Raw genomic sequence first — 24,844 nt, 5'->3', positions numbered from 1 at the left:
TTGAAAGTATGTACTAAATACTTTAAACTAACCCAATAACTGAAGCAATTAAATGATAAAAACAGTTAAATGGATTTCCTGGAATATCATCGAGAAGCATGAAAAGACGCAAAAGGCCAACAAATGTCAATGGTGTAAAAAAGGCAAACAACTTGCATAAAATTCTTCAATGTCAGCGGTCAGATCAATGATAACAAATTTCCATTGGCCAGCGAACGAGGCAACGGACATTCTATTGAACGCTTTGAGTTTATGGCGAATGTGACGTGAGTTGGCCACAATGATCGTGTAAATTGACTACAAAATACTTTTTCTTGTAGGGTTTTCCAAATTAGCTCGTTGACCCCCAGTCAACATAACCCATTTTTGTTTATCGATGGCGTATCGTCAAAAAATATATCATGTTATCTGAAGAAACGTTGATGCTTTATATGAATCTCTTCTTAGTACTCTGGATCAGGATACTTTAAATTTGACCTTAATTAGAACACTGATCACAAGCTTGTGGACGTTATTGTACGCGCTAGATCTGTGGGCATTAAGCCTGTTGCTTCATTCCGACATCAGTTGTACCGTAGCTACTCTTGTCCTCCCTGTAGAAATTTATAACCGGTTATGGCCAATAAGGCTAAGTTGCTGAAAATAAATAAATAAACATGCTAAATTTTCAACGAAGATATAATAAATATAATTTTTGTCGGATTAGAATATTTCTCAACGAAGAACCAGTCTGCGCAATAACTGCGTGATTGCAATGGCATTGGCTTAGATAGCTTAGAAAGGCTGTCAAAAATGTTCTCAAACATTTACTGTTGGTTTACAGTCGAAATTTCGACCTTCTTCGTCCAGGTGGTGAAGTTGCCTGCGATGGTGATAGTTACAGGACAAAGTCGCAGAGAAAAAGTTGTGTATTTCCAGATAGCAATTATCATTAACGAGGAGGTTCGGGAACATCAGCGACGTAGTAATTTAACAGGAATGGCGACAGGACTGGCGGCCACTTTCACGATCCGTTTTTTCATGTTGTTGGACATTGTGAACTACAGGATGTCCTGAAAGAACATCTGAGTGGCTAGCGCTGTTAATGATGTTGTACTTCTATTCCTAGATGGTGGGGTCAGCTGGAAGAGGAGAATATCCTCAAGAGTCTTCGCGACAGATCCCAGGTATTTGGTTGCTATTAATGATGTACTACTGTTCCTAGTAGATGGGTCAGCTGGAAGAGGAGAATATTCTCAAGAGTCTTTGCGACAGAACCCAGGTTTGAGTATATGGATGACTACACATTTTTTCTGGCATTTGGTATAATCTGACTATTCACTGGCAGGTTAAAAACTTTGCAAGGTTAGATTGTAAAGCTGTGGGATTTCCGCTACTGGAAGGTTGTAAAGTCAGCGAACAACACTTCACCTTGTCTTTCTCAGAGTGCTAAATAAAAACGCATGGTGGGATTTGGTGGTATCCGCAAACTTAATAGCGACATAGTCATCCATATTCGAGTTAAGAGATACCGAACTGTAGATCACAACTTCATAATTTCTAAACTCTAGTTGCTGTTCCTCAAATGATATAACTATTTTGTCAATTTGCCCTCATTTACTCAGTTGCTGATGTCGCAATGTACTTGGGACGTCAGGATTGGTAAATTGGATGTAATGGCAACATGCTCTTCTGCGAATCCCGCTGCTTTTGCTGGGAAGTGTTGACCTGCAGTAATGAAGAGAGCGTCTGATGCGGTGATAGATGAAACTTCCTCTCTGATTGGAGAGCATCGAAAGATCATTGAATATGCGATCGGTAAAATCTCCAAAGCCGTGTCAGTCTGCTTTCTTTTTGTTAATATAATTACATCAGGTCGATCCAAACGGTTATGGGTAAAGTTACTGCATTATTGTGGTATATGATGTTCCTTCTTCTAAAAGTCATGTAATATCAACTAAACATTTGCTAAAGTAGTGGTTACGCTTATTTTGCTAAATATTTGAACACTTTAAAGTTTTGGAAGTTGAGAAGTACAATGAAATTTTTATATTCAAAAAATTTAAATACATTCAATGATTGACTTAAAATACCCAATACTTCTAATATAAATACTAAACCCGTAATATGTATAAAGCTGTGTCGTGCAGCAGTCATTTAAATTCCACAATATCTTCTTGTCTCTTAACAATATTTACGTTCCAACTACTTATTCCCACACTGTATAAATAAATACTTGGCCTCAAAGTCTTTAACACGAATCTCTTTCGAATATAACTTACAAACATGTACGTACATATACATATATATTTGGAAAATTCTCTGTGATGTCTACTAGTACCCTTAAATGTCTATTTATTTTCTAAGCTGATTTCTTAATATTCTAAATGTTTAGTATCTTTTATTTAGTATATTTTGCATACTGCCATTTTCCAGCAGGCAATAAAGAGGAAGAGCAAAGAAAAACGTATATTATACGAGAACTATTTACGAGTATTGTAAAAAAATAAAACCTACATTTAATTAAATTACGGTTTTACAATATTAGTTTTGTGTTGAATGCGGTAGAGCTGCTAATGCTGGTTGATGACGGTGATGATGGCAATGATGACGCTGATGTTTGCCATCATGATGATGATAATGATGTTGCTGCTGCTGCACCCAACAATTCTTGTATGTTTATTAAAAAAAAAAAAGTATTCTTTATAACAACTAACTATTTAATACTTGTAGACTTCAAGTCGCTGATATGAGAAGTGAAGCAAAGAACTAACTCTTTACAGAATGGAAGAATATTTAATGAATGGTTTAATTTTGTTTCTTTGGGTTGGGAAAAGAAAAACTATTTTAAGATTCATTAAATAGACGTACATATGAGAGTAGTGAGGTGCATGTGTGTTGCAGCTATAATATGAGTAATTATTTAAACATTGGCAGCAACAGTGACAGCACCATCAACATCTTCTATATCGTCATTACCACCCTCTTTGGCCTTGTTAAAATGTTTTTCTTTTCATTTGTTTTCTGCTGCTGCACAACGTCTCCATTACGCTTGCATATTTATGCATTTCTTTTTTTTAACTATTATTAGCTTTATTGTAATTGTAATATTTGTGAGTGTGCTAGGGTTAGGGTTTCTGTACAGGAGAGGCTTCTGGCAGATTCGGCATATGTCATCCTTAACTAAATCTCATCAATTCAATATTAAGTGGAAATTTGACTGAATAATTAGATGTCGTTATGTTACCCGTCACGCTCGCATTAGTGATCTGAATTTTCCAAAATTCTCAATCTCTATGTCTGGATCTAAATTAAAAATTGAAGTATTGAATCAGATTGATGTTCGCTTTTGTATAAGTCTCGCAGTTTTTAGCTGTTACCATTCCAACAGATAAGCGATCAATAACTGGTTATGATATAACATGCAGAGTTTTATCTAAATTTCTTAACGTTCCTTAGGTTCAGACATTATCAGACTTATTTTCTGACTTTTCTCCTCATGTCCTCATGTAACCGACTAATATTCCTGATCCTCAGGTTCAATCTTTTCTAATTTTTTTCCTCATGGCCTGCATAAGGTTTCTGACCGCATTATGACTAATATTCTTGATCCGTAGCGATCTAGTGAGGCACATGCGAAGTCTTGTGATTTTCGAGAACGACACGTATATTAGAGTAGCAGCCTGTAGGTTACCGATTGTTTTTTTTGTATTGGTTGGACCAGCACTGACCATAGTATGAATATTTAAGCAGTGTATAATTTTGAAACTAGGAAAATAGTTTATGGGAGGGAGGATAGAGTGAATAGTGTTTGTGGCCATTCGATTTAAATTGAAAGTAATAAGACAGACTTCAGCTGGAAGTTCATTTCGCATACGGACGATACGGGTAAATAACGAATTTCCTCTGTACTGTGTTGTGCGATCTACTGGCTAATTAACACAAATGGTTGAACTATTGTTGAGGAACCTGTATTACGTAAACAACTGCTGATATCGTAAACATATTCCCTAATTCCTGCAGGTCACATTCCATTGTATTGTCCATAAAACAGTGAATCACAATTCATATTGCGACGATGCTTCAGTGAAGCAATAGAGTTGGATAACCTTTGTCACCGATAAGTACCTATGTCCTCTCCTGTCTACGATCGAGAAACTCCAAAATGAAGGTTGTGTAAATAGTAAGGAGATATGAAGAGAATTATTTCTAACATCGTTTTAAAAATTCAATACATTTGAATGCTACTTTCGACACTTGAAAAATATTTTTAGTTCAGTGGACTTCACAATGAAGCTTCTGATTCCCTAATATTTACACAACCTATAAATAGAAGCACCATAATCCGTCGTGAGTTTGGGTTGCATTGTAAGTATAAATTGTAATTTACTCTATTCGCACAACCCCATTCAGAGATTGTCAGATCTTGATTAAGTGTAACATTCATGTTTTCCTTCAATATCCGACAGTCTTGAAATCAGGACGAAAATTAACGCGATCCTCATCTGCGCTGTTGAGCGTTTGTGGGAGAGATCAAGGAGCTTTTGGTTTTTTGTGATGTCGGATATTCGTGTCGGCTGTCGGCGTGGACCTCGTTACATCTCTGTGTTTCTTACATGGTCATTACGGCCATTCTGGAGGCGAACAGTCCGATTGTTTGGCAATAGAGGTCGGGGCAAGCTTTAATAGGAATGGAACCTTTCTTTAACATCTGGCTCGCCCGACAATAGTTTAACTTAAGTGGGTTCAGGGAAGCCAAACTATTGACTCACAATTACAATCACCCCTATCGGCAATAACATGTGAAATTAGTGTTCCCATGAAATATCCATTTAACTCGAAGGGAAAATTGCTATCGTGATATTCCCATGAACTTTGCATTCACAATAGTTGATTTTTTTAATAGCAATTTTTTTTACAAAATTGCATCTAAAAATTTCACAACATGGGAACATTTTTCACGTGAACAAAGTTGATGAACGAAAAATGGGAAAAGGGAACATATTTCATGTGAAATATTCATTCGTGAAAGGGGTGAATGACTCTGTGAAAGGACAAATCATAAAAGTTTCATTCGGTCTGAAAGAGCGACTCTTAGAATACTTACGGGATTATTTTCCATTGGTCACAGGTCATAGATACTTTGGGCAATGTTGGCACAAAACAGTAAAATTGGGGTCGAAGGGTTCCATTGGCTTCTTACGAACCCTGTTATGATGATATTATGGGATGTACGAAAGGTCTTATGGGTCGTAGTACTGGATCCATGGATAATAATAAACATTTTCTTGGACTGTTGTTTCTAGTGTTTTGAAAAATCTTTTTCGTCGTGTTCAATTATGCTTATTCAAAACATTGCTGGCGTTAGATTGTGGAAATATTCTGGGCGTATTCTTCTTTCCGTTTGTCGATTATTAGTTTATGTCTCATTAGTACAAAAATACTTGTGCAACAAAAGTATCAGGTGGATCGAAAATAAATTAGTTAGACAACAATTTTATGATGTTGACAAATAGTTTTCTGATCGTTGCATCGATGCTTGTGTTTTTATATATTTTCACAATTCAATTTTAAGTAAAAGTTACAATTTGGGTTGGTACCCTTTACTGATCTTAAAAAAAAATCTCCTGGACTAACAAAATTTCCAACCCAGGAAACCTCCAGCGAAACCCTAATGCATGTGTGATTTTTATTTTAAACATGGCTTTAATGATTACCACACATGTGGAAAAGTGAGTGAATGAGTACCTTCTACCAAATAACACCTTCATGCCACCCCTCACCTCAACACCTCCATTCCTGAGCTTAAGTGAGTCGGTGTGCAACAACTACTGACTGGGTTTGTTGGTGGCGGTGATGATGTTTTGCTTTACTGTTTTTTGTTTTTTTTGTTTTCCATCTATTTTTTATATATTTAACATGCATACGAGGAGTGTGCATAAATATGTACGTACTACGTAGTATTACCATCAATCCATGCTGCTGCCACTAATGACTCTGATGTTTATTTGTATTTTTGTTGTTGTTATTGTTGTTGTTTGTGTTGCACACACATTTCTTCAACAATTTTCGAGTCATTCACAGGGCTTCAGTTTCAATTTGACATTCCTTGGTAGTGCATGGTGGTTGTGTTGCAAATTGCAAAATACTTATAAGAACAATAAAAAAAAACAACAAACACAGAAATATAACAAGCCCAAGAAATTTGCAAAACAAAATTTGAATATAAATCACATTTATACAAAAAAAAAACGTAGTAAAATCTATGAGGTTGTTGTCGTTATTGCTGGTTGTTGTTTGGCCTATGCACGAAATATTAAGCTAAAAATAGGCTTAAAATTAAAACAACAACGTTCATTATGAATTGGGCCATATCAAATTTAACCGGAAGTAATCGCGTTAGTCGCGCCATTTTAGTTCGTTACTCTCAAGTTCCTTTGGCTGAGGCCGAATCAACGCCACAAACTCCTTCTGCGTCTTCCACGGCAACAAATCAAACGTCTTCTTCATCGTCGTCTTCGTTTGCCGCTACATTTTTGCATGCTTCACGTCATGTTCCTGGCCGTGCTGTGCCTCGCAATGCTGCCAACCATAACCATAACTCAACAGCAGCAACGGCAGCTACTCAACTTTCCTTGCCGTTGGATGTTGAGGAGACGGTAACCTGTTTTTGTAGGTAAATCAAAATTCAAAAACAACAAGAACAAACAAAACGTTTTATAATTAAACTTGAAGGAGATTTTTGACAGGGTAAAAAGTAAAGAAATTTTTCAATTAGTTTCAAATTTATGAAATGGTAGTGGAAACTACTTAAAAAATAGTCAAACAAGGATTACAAGTCAATTTATAAAAGTATTAAACATTTTCGTTGTGGTAAATTCAGTTAATTCTTCATAAACAAGGATTACTTTTGTGCTGGATAAATTGGAAATTCTTTACTGCATTATAAAAATTGAAATAGCTAATATCTGTTAACTGTTCTACAGGTGGAATATCTGTCTTAAAATAAACAAAATTTTACCTATAATCTGTACACATTTAGCTTTTCTTAATTGTACTAAGACATTATTTCTGAATCGTATCAGAATTTATTCTCTTATTTCCGTATGGTCTTGGAAAGCTTGTCGTCTAGTTTCTATTCTGTAGACATTGTGTAGTTTGAAATTTACCTTCCTCGTGTCTACCTCTGCAAACTAGTCTGCTTAATTTAATTATTTATTAGGTGTATGACTAAATAATGCTTGATTGACAATACATTGCATATGTCACTTTGAAGGGAGCATATCAGTCATTTATTCTCACTTAGTTATTGAACATTATAGTGTAAAAAACAATATTTTGTTTGCTTCTGATGTCGAATTTTTTCCCAACAAAGCGTCATATGCGGGAAGTTTTGCTTTACTTCATTAATTTGAAAAAAGTGCCGCTGAAGCACGCCGATTGCCCATCAGAGCTTATAGTGATGGTTTCAACGTGCCTGGTGATTTTGTCACGAAAGGCAAAGATCGTCCAGGCCAGCCAAAAAAGTTTTAAGACCAAGAATTGCAGGCATTGCTCCATAAAGATTGTTGTAAAACACCACAAGGGCTTGCAAAATCATTGGGAGCTACTCAAGCTGCGAGAAGCAATATCCATCGAAAAGCAAGGAAATAGGGTACCATATATACGAGATATACGAATACGAGATACCTTGAAAGACGATTTTGCATGACCGAAATGATGCTTGAACGCTATAAAAGAAAATTATTTTAGCACCGAATTGTTACTTGCGATGAAAAATGGATCCATTATGATAACCCGAAGCGTAAGAAATCGTATGTGAAGCCCGACCAACCAAAGCCAAATATCCATGGCGCTAAGGTAATGCTCTGTATTTGGTGGCACCAAATGTCTTCTATCTATTATGATCTGCTGAAATCTGGCCAGATCATCACTAGGAACCTATACGGAGCGCAACTGATTCGTTTTAAGCGAGCATTTGCCGAAAAACTCCCAGAATATGGGGCCAGACATGAAACCGTAATATTCCATAATGTCAACGCTTAGCCACATTATACAATACCTGTTAAAAACTATTTGGAATGAAGTGATTGGGAAGTTTTGCCTCACCCGCCTTATATTCAAGACCTTGCCCCGTCCGAATACTATTTGTTTCGATCGATGCAGAACGCTCTTCACTTTAATGCTATATTAATCGCCTTTTTCAAAACTCGAATATTTTTGGCGATAATCACCGACAAATATTGCTTCTCCTCTTCGTTCCTATACAAATTTTATTGTAGTCCTCCATCATTTTCACGCCTCTTTCCGCGGTGTCGTTTACTACGTGAATTTCCTCGACAATTTTCAAGGTTGAAGCGATGAATAATGTTTCTAGTTTTCACACTTACGAAAGCGCTGAAGTCATTCGACAAAAATGTTCATTTACTTCTGCAAAATTAACCAAATTTTTGTTAGCTTCGGATAGAACAAAACCTTCTTCTGAGCCATGATATGAATTGCACTGTAAATGTATACATATTGAATAAATATAATAAAATTCTTCGTCTGCACAATATTCAATACTTACCAGTTGATAAGGTATTAATTTCAGCCGTTTTTATTGCCTACAAGTGACATGTCAATGACTATCATGTTGCCTAGGCGGCCTATTTTCCTCTGCTCAAGCAAAAACTCTCTATTCTCCTCTATTGTAATCGTGGTGAGTGTATTAATATGGGGAATATGGAAGAGATCGTCTAATACATCGACAGACCTTTCCTCTTTTACCTCTTGCGACAGTCTTCTTGTTGTGCTCTTGTTCAGTTTGGTCCACACCTGGTACAATTTGTCCAATTTTTGTGTACCAGTGTGAAAAAATACACCAACTTCTTTATTAGACGGAAATTTTGATCGCCCATATGTGGAATAACATTTTCAATCAAATAAATGGGATCTCAATTAATTTTTTGTCGTACATTGAAATTAAAAAAAAATTTAGTTTTTAGGTTTAGTGGTTGATGGTTTTATTTTCCTGGAAAGAAGAACTTTCACAATATACTGTGACGGCCAGCTATTTAGGGACAAATATTTTAATTTTTTATCGACTGGATTTTAAGTGCGTAGTGCTAAAACAAAAGGACCTAGGGGGTATGAAATTTAGTATTAATATTTTTAGTTGATTAAAAATGTTTGGATAAATTGGTACAACATATATGGACAAAGATATGTGGAAATACGTTGACCCCCCTCAGCGAACATCCGCTGTTAATAACATGATATGGCCGAAACAAGGATAACTAAAAATTCGAAATTTGATTTCCATATTTTCTAATAATAAAAATATGATCGTATAAAAGCTATCCAAAGAACTATATTCAACATTTCACATGTACACAATCGACTTTTTACAATCACAATAACCATGTTTCTGGTAAAAAATAGTTTGGTTCAATCCGAACCACATTCACAGCTTTTATACTTTTAAACTTTAGTGAAAATTATTTTTTTTTTAAGATTTAAAACACTTTCTGAAAGGGGATAACTTTGATAATAATGTACAAGGCTCTTGTTTAGGAGGTGTTGAATTTACGCCTTTTAGACACTTTGAGACAGGCCACGCAACAAACCTAATAAACTATTTTATTGGATTAAAATTAATTTATATTTGCTATAGGTCTTTTTATAAAAAATTTTATATATTTTTTTTAATACTGCGATACTTCGAAAAATCGTCAATAACCCGATAAAAAAGAAAAAATCATCCTTTCGAATTTTAAAAATCGTAAAAAAATCGGAAAATTTAAAAGGTCAATATTTCTAACAGCAATTTTAAATTTCTATTTAAAAGTGAACGAAAACATCACATTTATCAAAAAACATTTCTTAAAATTGAAGTTTATAAATAAGGGATCACTAAAATAATTTTAAAAATCGTAAAAAAATCGGAAAATTTAAAAGGTCAATATTTCTAACAGCAATTTTAAATTTCTATTTAAAAAGTGAACGAAAACATCACATTTATCAAAAAACATTTCTTAAAATTGAAGTTTATAAATAAGGGATCACTAAAATAAAAAAGTAAAACTCAATTTAATTATAATCACCCCTATCGGCAATAAAATGTGAAATTTTGTTCCCATGAAATATCCATTTCCCTCGAAGGGAAAATTGCTATCGGGAATATCACGATGAACTTTTCATTCACAATAGTTAATTTTGTTCGTAACAGCTGTTTATTGTTTACAAAATTCCATCTAAAAATTTCACAACAAGGGGAATTTTTTCACGTGAACAAAGTTGATGAACGAAAAAAGGAAAAGAGAAAATATTTCATGTGGAATATTGATTCGTGATAGGGGTGAATATAAAGTTTCATTAAGAAGTTTTTTTAATTTTAAATAAAACACATAAAATAGAATTTTAGTATGACCCGAAAGAACAATCTCTGACATTACTTTTTAAAGATAATTTAATTAAAATATAGCACCACGCTTTAGGTGGTCCATTCGGAAGTTCATAATGCCTTAGATTAAAGCATAAATTCAAGCTTGGCGGCTTCAATTGAATGGGGTAATGTCATTATATTCTGAATAAATTTTCTCAAAATAGAAAAAGTTGCTTTAGAATTTTCCCGTTTTATTTCAGTAATTTATTTACAAAAATTGATTTAAAATCTATAAATTTTAATTGACAAAATTCAAAATGTAAATATTGCTTTTCATATTCACCAACAAAATGAGAAAATTCTTTAAATATTTCATAAAATAGTGTCATATTTTCACAATGCAGAAAATCGTCATTTTCGGGAAAGAAATCGTCAAATCGTTAAATTGCTATTTTTGAAACTAAAAAATTCTGCATCGACAAAAACAAATTGTAGTCGGTCGGCGCACGGTCTGGACTATTAAGCGGGTGAGGCAAAACTTTCCAACCACTTTACGATCAAGGGGTTTTCCAGTTTCAGAATAAAGTTAGTATATTTATTTGTTGCATAAAATGGTAAAAATAGTAGGTATTCCCTTAAAAGAAAAGAAATTGAGTGACAATTAATATTTTTAGAAAGACAAACATACATATCTATATCGTCTTTATGTTTCATAAGGACCCAATATCTATATATGGGGGATTTCATAACAAGTGAACCAACTTTTGAAATCGATGTCTTCCGATCGTGATGAAATTTGCAGTCAAGGTAGTCCTATTGTATATTCAGATACAATTTGTCAATAAGATCGATCAAGAACTCTCTGAGTCAGAGGGGGTCAAAATTTGACATTTTTACCAAACAGTTGTTTTTCTCATCCATGTAACTTATTACTAGGGGGCGGATTTATATTCAAATGCATGTTTTTTCTCGAACGTCGAAATACGATGTAGAATAATTATCTATCCGAATCACACATTTTGCAGTAAAATGGCATCGATTTGTTAGGGCATATTTTTGCATATTTTATTGATAATTTGTTATATTTATCTTCAAAATGCATATTATCGAAATTTTTAATATTTTATGTCGTCAATGTGCAACTGGACAAAAGGTTTTTTGTCGGAGTTGTTACAGAAATAGGATTAAATGTTATCGACTAACATTTTTCGCCATCAAGAAACTAGAGTTGGGTTGTTCATGAACGAACAAGTTCAATTGAACAATTCAGTCAAATGAACAATGAGAAGTTGTTCAATCATCTTGTTCTTTATTGTTCTTTTTATTCACTTTATTCTTTTTGGTCGTCTGACATTACTGTAGATGTTTGAAGCTTATATTTTGAAAACGCGATTTATGTTGTTTGAATTTTGAATTTGAATTCCTTTTCCTTTTTTTTTGTTATTAAAATCATGTTATAATATTCCAAATTCTTTTTCCAAAAGCAGAAGTGACCTGTTCGTTTTGTTCACTGCAAAAACATTAAGCGAGAAATTGTTCATTCACTTAGTTCAGTCAAACACCACAGAATAGAAGTGAAAAACTGAACAAAAAAAACGAACTTGTTCATTTATTTGTTCTGAACAAAAACGACCAATCAGTAAAAAGAACGATTATGCCCAACTCTACAAGAAACTGGCATTAAATATTATTCATTTCTCTATCAGCAACTGAAAATTATCATTTCAAATTACTTAGCATCAAAAAAGTTTAGAGTTTTTTTATATATCAAAAATTCATGAAATGTATCAAAAACATTCATATTTGTTTTCATTTCGTTTTAAAGAAATTTCATTATCGAAAGATTTTGTAACTTCAAATACACAGTTATCGCTTCAGGAGACTGTCATGAACTGGTGATTTAACGTATCATTTAGGGTGACAACTAGTTACATAACAAGCAAATGCACTACACAATTAACTTTTAAAGTGACTACATTATAGATTACTTAGATACACTTATGTGACAATTGTCATATTTTGATTTTTTTTTAAGCATATTTTCCAATAATAAATGCATACAAATTCGCCCTCTACTTATTACTTATTGTTCTTAGCAAAATGTGTCCCAAATAATTTAGATAGCTATTTTTTCAATATTTAAAAATAATAAAAATGTTGCGTTTTTTTTTCAAAATGGTCAGCCTCAAAAGTGAATTTTTTTTATTTTTTGTTTAAGATCATGAAAATCATTATAGTTACATTTATGTTCATTTATAGTTCAGCTAAAATTGGTAAAATATACACAAATTTACTTTTAAAGCAACAAACTTGAAAAATTGTATCTGCTTTGTAAAAATAACCGCGGTATCTTCAAATCTCAAGAGATGTACTTGTCAGGAAGCTAAAACCACACAACTTTATTTTATCTACCTTTAAATAGTTTGTTCCTTTAAGAAATGTTTTAAATAATGAATGGCTCCATAAAAACTAACATAAAATAAAGGAATTTAAAATCTTAAGAACAACAAAATATAATTACGTTCTTTTGTTCGGCATCTTTCGGCATCATCTATTAAATCGACATAAAAATAAGAACTAAACTCTTTCCGTTTGTTGACTACAGCAACAACAACAAATATATATATAACTAATTATAATGGTGCATCCATTATTCATACAACAACAATTCTTTACTCTATCAAAAGGAAGTTACGTAGTTTTTTTTTCATTCTTTCAGTCTTTCCCTTCCTTTATATGGCTTCTTAGAAATATGTAGACACTATGTTTGTTGTTCTTTTTGTCATTATTATTATTATTCGTAACAGAAACACAGATAGTTTAACACAATCATAAAATAAAATAGAATACAATGCAATGCAATAAAAATGAAATCTAACTACAAAAAAGGACATTTTATACTCGTACATACTGGGAATTTACACAAGGTCTTTGGAGATGTAAAACACGCACACACAAAAACACGTTAGTTACAGATACACAACATGAAATCTATTATTTTTGCGCAGTGTATAAATTTCATGAGCACAACATTAACATCTTCGGAACAGTTGGAATTCACAGCTAAAAGTAATATTTATAATGCATGAAAATGAATTTACATTACAAATAACCAGGAACAGCAACAACAATAATGACAAGAAAAAATAAAAACATCAGTTTTACACTGAAGTATGAAAATGTAAACAATGTATCACAGCTGTAAAATGTATGTATTTAACATCGATTAAGGTTATAACGAACTGGATATGTTTGTAGAAGAACACTTTACTGTAGTCACGTTGATAATGCTCAGTAAAATGTATACAAATTTTCTTGTCCATGAAATTAAGATAAAAATTATGCAAATTTCGAATAAAATATATATTACTAACAATTTGTACATTTTTTTACGCATATAAAAAATTTCCATTCCCATTTAGTTCATTAAAACCATATTCGACTGTAATTTATATATATTTTACTCTTTGTTTAGCATGATTTCTCTTCTTGCAAACTCTCTCTTCCTCTCCTGCTCCCATTTACTTTGCATTACTGTTATATGTATCTCGATGTTGTTTTTCTACCAAGTCAGCTGTTCTGTTACTGTGCTGTCGACGTTTATCCGCTGCCTCAGTTGACGAACGAAAAACCAAAATACAAGAAAGAAATAAAAACTGTATGTGTTTTTGTGCAATTATTTCTCAGTTGAATAAGTTGGGTTATAAAACAGCTGATTTTTGTTTTTGTAAAAAAGAAAAACAACAACTTGGATGAACATATGTTTGTGTATTTCTTTTGTTTATGATTGTTTTTGTAGAAACCAAAAGAAAGAGAACCTATAAAACAGAGGGTGACTAAAAGAGAACTTGTTGTAGAGAGAATATTATTGATTAATTATGAAAGCAAGGCTGGTTAATCAATTTACATAAAAAACTTATATTTCTTTAATTGAAAATAATAAATTTTATATTAAAGCATGGTTTTTCATTAAGAATATTTAAACAAATAGTTATTAATGTTGTACATAATTGTGTGGTTAAGACAGGTGTTGTTAATTTTTTTATTTTAGTAAAATAAATATTTATTAATAAATAACGGTAGTCGGTTTAAAACTGCTACAGGCTGTTTCTAATACGGGTTCTTTTAAAGCAAATACGTTTATCTTTCGGATTTGATATCCAACTTGTTTTAGTACTGATTTTAATATTTTAAAAACATTTTCAATGTTCATACTTAGCCCCATTTTCTTAATCTCTGGATATTTTTATCGTGACGATAAAAGACAGTTCGTGAGTATTAAAAACCAATGTTAGAGTTTTTTGAGTTTTTTTAAATTCAAAGTAGGCTACCATTTAGAACTGGAAATTAAAAAATTTAGTTTCAAATATTGTTATGAAACTAAATTATTTTTAATCAACTGAAAAAAACATGTTCATCGTTAAATTCCATTGACAAATGGTAGGAAAACGTCAAATGTCCAATTAATTTCTTAGCAAAATACCTAAAAGTCATCGTTTTCTTTTCTGGGGAAAAATGTTGCCCTTTTTTCTGCCCTCATTTATTAAAGGCGAAGTGCTGGATGATCTATCGCAATAAATCTTAAGTAATTTAAAAGTCTTACAAAATATTGACATAACGATTGAGTCAGAAAAACCTTGTACACACTAGTCCAGCCAAAACTTATCCTTGGTCCAACAAATTATTATTTTTTTAATCAAGTTAACTTCTGAAAATTTGTTAGATACCTTACATCTTTTCTAAATCATTAATTTTTTGCTGTTATTTCGGTCAATATAGACTGCGAAAAGTACGTGAAAAAATAATTTAAACTCTTCAAAAAAATCAAATATCAACTTTTAAAAATAGCAAAAGATCTAGAGGTTCATCGTCCAACTGTTTCAAAAGCCATTTAACAGTATAAGGAAGACTTGAACATTGAAAGAAAACCTGGATCAGCAAGAAGAAAAAAAGGTCTAACAGATATTGGTTAGGCAAAAGAAGTCGAACAAATCTTTCGAAGAGCATAGAACACTTCTATCATAAAAGCAGCTCGTTAAGTTACATGCTCTGATTCTTTTATGCACAGAGCCAAAGCTAATGCTGGTTTGAAGTCAAATAAAGTTCAGAAAGTTCCAAATCGCAATGCGGTAATGAAATTAGAAGCAAAAGAACTAGCGAAAAATTTGAGGTCAAATTTTCTAACAAAATACACCTGTTGTATGATGGATGATGAAACTTATGTGCTGGCAGACTTTTCATAACTTCCGAATCAAGATTTGTATGTGGCTGAGGGACGGGATAATGTTCAAGAACAATGCCGGACAAAAAATACAAACAAAATTCCCCAAGAAGATTCTTGCGTGGCAAACCATTTGCCAATCATTTGTGACAACAGGCAAAATAAACACAGAAATATATATTACGGGATGTCTACAAATTTCTGGCACGATTTGGCATCATTTTACTATGGAAAAAGGCCCTTGAATGGTATTCAAACATTATTGTTTGAATACCATTCAAACCATTCAAACGACCTTTGGAAAGGTATTGTGCCCTTGCAAAAAAAAAAATTAAATAAGACTGGAAAGGTGTTCCAGGACATGTCAGATTTTAAGCGTAAGTGGACCATCTCGTGCAAAAAGGTAACGGAAGCAACTATAAAAGCTTTAATGAGAAGATTTCCACAAAAAAAAAAAGAAAAATATGACAGATTAGAAAATCGAAAGAAGCATAAGACAACAACTGTTCCCGTTTCCTGGGAAAAACATCAAAACTAAAATATTTTGGCCCGATGGAGTCATAATGTCCTAATATTTCACGACTCGTAGGCTTTCGGGGCATACATAGCATACAGAATAGTATTATTTTCGGACATTTTTTGTATAACAATATCTTCAAACCATTGTGAAATATGAAGACATTCACCCATATCGCGAATTAATCTTTCACATGAAATATTTTCCCTTTTCCTTTTTTCGTTCATCAACTTTGTTCACGTGAAAAATTCCCCATGTTGTGAAATTTTTAGATGGAATTTTGTAAACAATAAACAGCTGCTACGAACAAAATCAACTATTGTGAATGAAAAGTTCATGGGAATTCACTATAGCAATTCTTCCTTCGAGGAAAATGGATATTTCATGGGAACAAAATTACTTTACAATTTATTATTATTACATATAAAAAATTGAACTTGATCGGAAACTCTCCTGTCAAAGACCTAACTCGATTGTTAAAAAGTATATTTAAAAATACTTGATGATCACAATATGGAATATCACAAATACCTAGAATTACAAAATATTCTCCATTGTCACCCTAACAAAAGGTATTGGACTATAATATAAAGTAAAAATAATTTTATTAAAATGCTGAATGACGTTTCTAAAAACTTCAGTCAAAGTTCTGTCAGGAATGTTATGCAGAGCGTCAGAAAAAAAACGGACCAACAATTGTTCACATTCACATTTTCTGTTCGTAGGAATAAAAATTACACAGAGAAAACAGATTCGTGATAGCAACCGAATTTGTTGCCAATCGAATGAATTGGTTGCAAGCATAGAATTTTTCGATTCTATAAACAGAAAGTCTGGTGATAAAGAAGAATTTCGGTTGAGGCAACCAAACATTTGTTGCCTCTTCTAAAATATTGTATCCACAACTGTAAAATTCTGTTACTAAGGTAGAATCATTCGATTGACAGCAAATTCGGTTGCTATCACGAATCTGTTTTCTCAGTATAATTTATTATAATAAATATATGAAAATGCTTTGTGATGTGGCCATATAAGATCAAATGAATCAGCTCTCTTGCAGACAACTACATGTTCCAAGTTCAATTATTAAATGTCATTGAAATTTCGATAGCCTTCGGCAGTGGTTTTATGCAGTAAAGATATCTGCAAAAACTCTCCTCATAACCCTCGTAATGTCATTAGGGAATTTATTACATTATGTTTCTTATAAACTGGACACCTCTGCGTTTTATTTAACATTTGCTAGGCCAATCGAAGGGTACTGGCGTGATCCAACACTTGAACTAACTCACGTACCAAGGAAAGGTCATTGCAAAAACAAAACGAATAACGAGCAAATATAAAACGGAAGATAAAAGCATAAACTAAGAAATGAAAATCAACAGCCGTTTTACTGATGCTGCCTGCAACTGCGGCAGTGAATATTAAAACAGAAAACATTGAAGAAGACTGTTTTCAATTATGGCCAAAGTTAATAAGAACCCAATGCCGTTTTATTGTATAAAATTGTAAAAATATGTATCTACAGAATTTACAGTGGTATAGCTGGATCAATAATGCAATTTTGAAACAAACTCAATACTAGTGGTAACAGTTATTACGAGTGCAAGTAACTTGCCAGCTACAATAAAATATTTATAACGAATGCGAGCTGTCCATTTCTCTGTGTATTTTGTTTTCTAATAGAGCAAGTGCCTGGCTGGCTGTTTGTCTATTTTGTTATTTATTTAATTTAAAACATTTAGCCGTTAAGTTTCATATTGAATTATTAATTTCTAATGTCTACAGTGTTATTTGTCTAGAATTGTTTTGCTATATACATATTTTGTTGCCGTTTTCCTGTTGTTTGTTTGTAAAAATCTTTCTAACTTATAATTGTTAAATATTTAATTGTTTTAAATTAAAAATGTTGAAATATAAAACGTTAAACTTTCTAATATTTTACAACAACTTTCTGTTCAAGTCTCATTATTCACACATCTGTCTGTCTGTCTGTTTGTTTTTGTCAATAAAACCGTTTATCTGAGTCTATTGATTAATTGTTGTTTTTCACTTAGATTCTGGTGATTATTTTTGCTTTTATTATAAATTATGAATTTATAACAAAAATAGCCTTAGGTTGATTTTTATTAAAAACAAAAGATAAATTGTTAAATTTAGTTAGAATCTTGATAAAACAATGTCTTAAGTGTTGTTTTCCTAGCAAATTTATGAGGATTATTGGAAAATCTAAAAGCTTAAAGAAATTCGAACAGAGCCATATTATGGTTGGATTTATAATATTATTAATGTGTAAATAATTGGGTGTATGACTTAAAAATAAGAGATTTACAATAGATGGCGTATCCTTTGAACTCGGTTTTGGTTTTTAATAACTTAAATGTCATTATAAAGGCAACATATCTGTCATTTATTCTCACTTAGTTATTGAACATTATAGGGTAAACAAAAAAGTTTTTTTGTTTCGAAACTGTCGATTTTTGTACCAACGTATCGTCATATGCGGCAAGATTTTCTTTACTTGTTTAATTTGAAATAAAGTGCCGCTGAAGCACACCGATTATTCACTAAAGCTTTTGGTGAATGTGTTCCATTGGTTTGAATATGCGAGAAAAGGTTTGTTCAATTAAGAAGTGGTGATTTTGATGCCGAAGACAAAGATCGCCAGGACTAGCTAAAAACGTTTGATGATCAAGAATTGGAGGCATTGCTCCAAGAAGATTGTTGTAAAACTCAACAAGAGCTTGCATAATCATTGGGAGCTACTCAAGCAGCAATTTCAAAGCGTTTGCGAGCAGCAGAATTCATAAAAAAGCAGGGAATCCAATATACCTTGAAAGACGATTTTGCATGTCCGAAATGATGCTTGCGGTAAAAGAAATTCATTTTTGCACCGAATCTTACTTGCGATGAAAAATGGATTCATTACGATATCCCAAAGCGCAAGAGATCGTACGTGGAGCACGGCCAACCAGTCGAATCGACACCAAAGCCAAATATCCATGGCGTTAAGGTAATGCTCTGTATTTGGTGGGACCAAATGGGTCCTATCTATTATGAGCTGTTGAAATCTGACCAGACCATCTCAGGGAACCTATACCAAACTATGCGGCCGGACATGAAAATGTAATATTCAATCATGACAACACTCGGCCACATGTTGCAATACCTGTTAAAAAGTATTTAGAATGAGGTGGTTGAGAAGTTTTGCCTCACACGCTTTATAGTCCAGATCGTGCCGATGATGCAGAATGCTCTCTCTGGGGTACCCTTCACTTTGGAACAGAGTATCCGATATTGGCTTGATTCGTGCTTGGCCTCAAAAGTTGTGCAGTTCTTTTTGCTCGGAATCCATATGTTGTCAGAAAGATGGGAAGAGGTACAAATGTTTCAATATAAAAGCTAAAAATTAAAAAAAAAAATCCCTCATTATTAAGCCATACACCCAACTTAAATCGTAAAATATCATAACATGATCATGCACAATCATAATTTGATTTAAAAATGATAAACATTTTATAAAAAAACGCCTTGCTAATATTCCGTTATAAAAATTTAAATATAATTTAGAATTTTGTTATGCTTACAGTACCGAAATAATTTTGATGAATGGTTTTGGAATGGATTTTATTAAAATAAAACTAAAAGGTTAGAAATTGAAGTAATCAAGGCTACACCACCATAGTGGGGAGGGTATTATGCGTTTGTGCAGATGTTTGTAACGCCCAAAAATATACCGATCGACTTAGAATCACTTTCTGAGTTAATTAAACGATGATCGTCCGTCCGTCTGGCTGGTTGTCTGTCCATGTAAACCTTGTGCGCAAAGTACAGGTCGCAATTTTGAAGTTATTTCCATCAAATTTCGTACATATTATTTTTTCGGCCCAAGGCCCAAGCCTATTGAAATTGTTTGAAATCGGTTTATTATTTCACCTAGCCCCCATACAAATGTTCTCCCGAAATTGGACTTTATCGGTCATAAATGTTTAATTTATATATGTATCTCCACAAATTCCGCTCCAAATAAGTTTTATACACATCTGCTCAAAATAATAGATACACCTAATTGGAAACAATTTAAATGGCGGTAACATTGAAAATTTCCTCGCAAGCGTTAAGAATACATCATATTATTAAAATTTCTATCTGGCAATGTCATGTCAGTCAAAAATCTGGCAACTATTTGCTTTCATGTTGATTTTTAAAAACGAATTTATTTGAATTACAAAAAATTATTTGCTCATAAAAATAGATACACATCAGTAATTTGTAATTTGTTTATATACAATTTTTTTTTTGTGCAATTTTTTGTTCCTATTTACGTGAAACAGTAAGTATAATTTAAATTTTAGCAACAATTTTATAAAAAATAGGACTCTTTTCAAGAAAATGGGACGAAATCATCATTGTACCGAAGATGAGAAAAAAATTGTTCAAACGATGAGAAATCAAGGAAAATCATTACGGGAAATAGCAAAGAGCATAGGAAGATCTTAACATTTTGTCCAAAATGCTTTATCTAAAAAACAAAAAAGAGAAACTCGCGGTAGACCAAAGAAAACCAGTCCAGAAACAGATAGGCGGATCGTCCTTATGGTTAAAAAAGACCCTTTCATATCATCGAAAGCTATTTCTGCGGAGCTATGTAACGAAATCAGTCCACAAACAGTTCGTAATGCAGTCCAAAGAAATGTACGCCGACCAAAAGGAAAAGAATTCCACGTTAAATTTACAAAAAAGACGGTAAAACATGGCGGGGGAAACATAATGGTTTGGGGTTGCTTTTCATGGAATGGTGTTGGTCCGATATTCCGAATAGAAGATACCATGAATGCTAGTGGGTATAGAGACATATTGGAAAACGTAATGCTTCCATATGCATCGGAAAATATGCCATTAATATGGACATTCCAGCAGGACAACGACCCAAAACATAGTTCAAGATTAGTTAAAAACTGGTTCTTGGAGAATGACGTACCTGTTTTAAGATGGCCCAGCCAATCCCCTGATTTAAACCCAATAGAAAACTTGTGGAGTGAATTAAAGATAAGGCTTTCGAAGGAAGTTTTCAAAAATAAAGACGATTTATGGGAGAAAACGCACGAGATTCCATTGGAGAAGTGTCAGAACTTGATATCCAGTATGCCCAGAAGAGTGGAGAAAGTTTTACAAAACAAAGGTGGATATACTGGATACTAGCTTTACTTTAATAATAAACAAATTTTTTTAAGATAAAATTTATTAGCTTTTGTTTAATAAGAATTTTTAAAAATGTATCTATTATTATGAGCACCAAATTTTTAAGAAATTTAATTTACTTTATAATATTTATTATTAATTATGAAATATTTTGTTTTTGTTTTTTACTCTCCTTTTAACTATAAATAAAAATCGACTGAATTTTTTTTATAATTTTACAATATACCATTATTTTTTTTCGTTTTTAAAAAATAAATTTTGGTGTATCTATTATTTTGAGCAGATGTGTATATACAAAATTCATGTCACCAAATTTTGCTACCATCGGTCCATAATTAGTCATAGCTCCCATATAGACCCGCTTCCGAATATAACTTTAACGTGCATAAATCTCTTAAAAATGTTGCTATACACACAAAATTCAACATAAATAACTTTCATACATAAATCATACGATCTAATTTTATGGTTATCGGTCCATAATTGGTCATAGCTCCCATATAAGGCCCACTTCCGAAAATCACTCACGAATATAAATTATTGATATTTTAAAAGAAAAATGTTTTTGCTCATTTACTTAGTGTAGGGTATAATATGGTCGGGCTTGACCGACCATACTTTCTTACTTGTTTTAAATTCGATTCCGGTAGTATAAATCTGGTAATCAGGCCGTCTGGTAACAGATATTCCCCTTAATATTAAATTGAAATAATAAATAATCACATAAGCTTCGGGATTCTATGAAATAGCAACAGTTTTATATTTAATATTCACCGTACCCCTATTGTGAAGAACATTTGAAATTTATGTTCCCATGAAATTTCCATTTCCCTCGAAGGGAAAATTGCTATCGTGATATTCCCCTGAACTTTTCATTCACAATAGTTGATTTTGTTCGTAACAGCTGTTTATTGTTTACAAAATTCCATCCAATAATTTCACAACATGGGGAATTTTTTCACGTGAACAAAGTTTATGAACGAAAAATGGGAAAAGGGAACATATTTCATATTTTCCCACAGTCGGTTTTTTAAAAAGTTATTAAAAATGGCTAGTGTCAAGATTTAAGAACCAAAAAAAAAAATTCAATTAATTAATCAGCTGTTTCGAAAACGGTAAAACCTCAACAACCTCATAAACCTACACAGAAAAAACTATTTCTAAAACCATTTCAATTCAAATATTTGTCACATATTGAACTGGTTTCAATTATTTCATAATTAAATCAAGTATTCATTTGCTCCAAAACAAAATTTCTTGATATTTTCTATTGAATTTTGAGTTTTGAATTTGATTATTTTGACAATTGAATATACAATTTTCGTTATTGGTTGAATTTCAAATATACAAATTATTGAATAGATAATTTTCGTAATTGAAAACACATTTTTGTTATTTTTTGTTATTATTCAATAATTTTTGTATTTGTAATTCAACCAATAACGTAAATTGTGTATTCAATTGTCAAAATAATCAAATTCAAAACTCAAAATTCAATAGAAAATATCAAGAAATTTTGTTTTTGAGCAAATGAATACTTGATTTAATTCAATATGGGCTAAATGTTTGAATTGAAATATAATTTTTTCTGTGTACTCCAAGACAATTTAATTTAATAGCAAGAGAGTTTAAGAAATTCCAAAATATTACTTCCTAGGAGGTTATAAATAATCTGCAATTAGAAATTTGTTCTCGAATAGTTAGCGGCAGGGCAAAAACACTTCTTAACTTCTAAAAAATACCGTGTCTATTTGCAAGGTCCAATTCATGTCATCAAATATACTATGCCAGGACATATCGATTTTAAACGATGTTGAAATATGCCTTTAGTTTGGAGATTCAATTCAATATTTGGTTATATGATCATATTATAGCAGTAATATTATTGATTCCAGCTTGTGTTGAGATTATATTATGGTTGTAATAAGTATTTTTTTAATTTTTCACCATATTCTGTTTTACGGAAACTATTTAAATGATTTAATCTACTGATTAAATCTCGGAAAAACTGTATCAATTTCGATTAACTTTCTTTAAACAAAATGTGTTCTATGTTCCTATGCCTACTTTTGGTTTCCATGGCTACTTGCACATACCCAAAAAAAAGGATATAAAGGGCAATGCTCTTATTAAATAAACCCCTTTAAACAAGGATTCTATTACTTAAATTTAAATTGTATGAGGAGTAGTCGAGGGTATTTAAGTGTTTTAAACTTAGTTTCGTTGTTGTTGTTGTAAATTATATTTCCCTTTTAACCACTTGTATAATATACTTTGCTCTGGATTTCCTCCCCCATTTATTCCTGCTGGCAAATTGTTTCGTTTCCTATTTAATACCAAAATTTTTTTTTTAAACATAATTTTGCTAAAGGGTTGTTTAACATCTACTGCAGGTGTCCTACAATTAAGGATACAATTCCGGTTTACATTTTTTCAGAGTTCATGCTGCTGTTGTCATTAATTTATTAAACCAGCAGGTTCCTGCTTGATTTTTCTCTATTGTTTTAATAACTTTTTTTTCTCTTGTTATTATTTAAAATTGCATGCTCTTTTTGCATAATTTATTATTACTTACTTATTTTTTGTTTTCTGTATTAAATATCATTCATTGTCAATATGGAAACGTTATTTCTTTTTCCTGCAACAAATAACAATGACGAAGTTTCTTCCTGTCCATTGTTGAACAACATCATTCAGAGCCATCAGTTAACCAAGCATAGGGCACAAGCACAGCAACATCAGCAAACAACAACTTCAACAAACATTATCAGCAATAACAAAAACACATCGTTTATTTTAATGTTGTACATTTTTGATCAATGTCGACCGACGCTGGCACCACTCCCTCACTTTATTTAGTGTATGAATATTAAATCTAACCTTTTTTTATTGTTTAATAACAAACTGTTTTTTTTTCGTTTCAGTTTTGTAGTGAGTTTATAAATAACGAGGGTTTGATGCTATTCGCAGTAGTATTTCAATTTGATTTCAGTTGAGGAATTAACTGGTTCTGTCGAACACGCGAAATTTCCAAATTTCCAGTTGCAAATTTTCAATCCTACCTAAGTAGGGTACTACGATCCAAAATTTAAAATCTCTATAGTCCACACTTTTTACTAGTAGTAGGACAACTAATGCATAGTGCTCTTCGCACTACATCCTCGGATTCGCTAGACAAACCCCTTTATAAGCCTACTGTCATTGAATATTAGTGGGAAGATGGTGACAATGAACTTCTCAAGTTATCTTCGTTGTACATCGCAATGAAGTGGCAATACCTACGACCAATGTAAGATTCTGGATCGCCCCACTGGTGTGTCCCGGCATGCTTAGCAAATTTTTCAAGCTACACGATCTTGTGGGGGACCAGAAATATTCATGATAATTTTTTTTAGTCCGACCAATATTCGATTTCAGAATTTAGGAGAAACAAAAATTATTTGAAGTAAAAACATTTTTTAAATATTATTAATAGAACACAAAAACGTATTTTGATTTTAAACATTGTGTAAAAGTTGTAATTTCATGAAATATCTCCCAAATGTTTCCGTATGTCCAA

The 24,844-nt window shown here is 32.3% G+C and overlaps 2 protein-coding genes across 2 annotated transcripts in view; both read left to right on the top strand.

The window, feature by feature from the left end:
* Positions 1-24,844, top strand: part of Mob2 (MOB kinase activator 2) — a 156,832-nt gene that overhangs the window by 14,727 nt on the left and 117,261 nt on the right. The window lies entirely within an intron of this gene.
* Positions 6,216-6,692, top strand: LOC135954966 (MOB kinase activator-like 2). Its single transcript, XM_065505228.1, has one exon. It carries the CDS (start codon positions 6,339-6,341, stop codon positions 6,657-6,659), a length of 321 nt encoding a protein of 106 aa, XP_065361300.1. The 5' UTR covers positions 6,216-6,338; the 3' UTR covers positions 6,660-6,692.

The sequence above is a fragment of the Calliphora vicina genome, chromosome 3 (assembly GCF_958450345.1).
Source record: "Calliphora vicina chromosome 3, idCalVici1.1, whole genome shotgun sequence".
NCBI lineage: Eukaryota > Metazoa > Arthropoda > Insecta > Diptera > Calliphoridae > Calliphora > Calliphora vicina.
This window is presented reverse-complemented; position numbering and strand designations above follow the sequence as displayed.

What these genes read in the sequence shown, in the direction of transcription:
- LOC135954966 (XM_065505228.1), top strand. Translation starts at nt 6,339, where the DNA reads ATGAATTGGGCCATATCAAATTTAACCGGAAGTAATCGCGTTAGTCGC.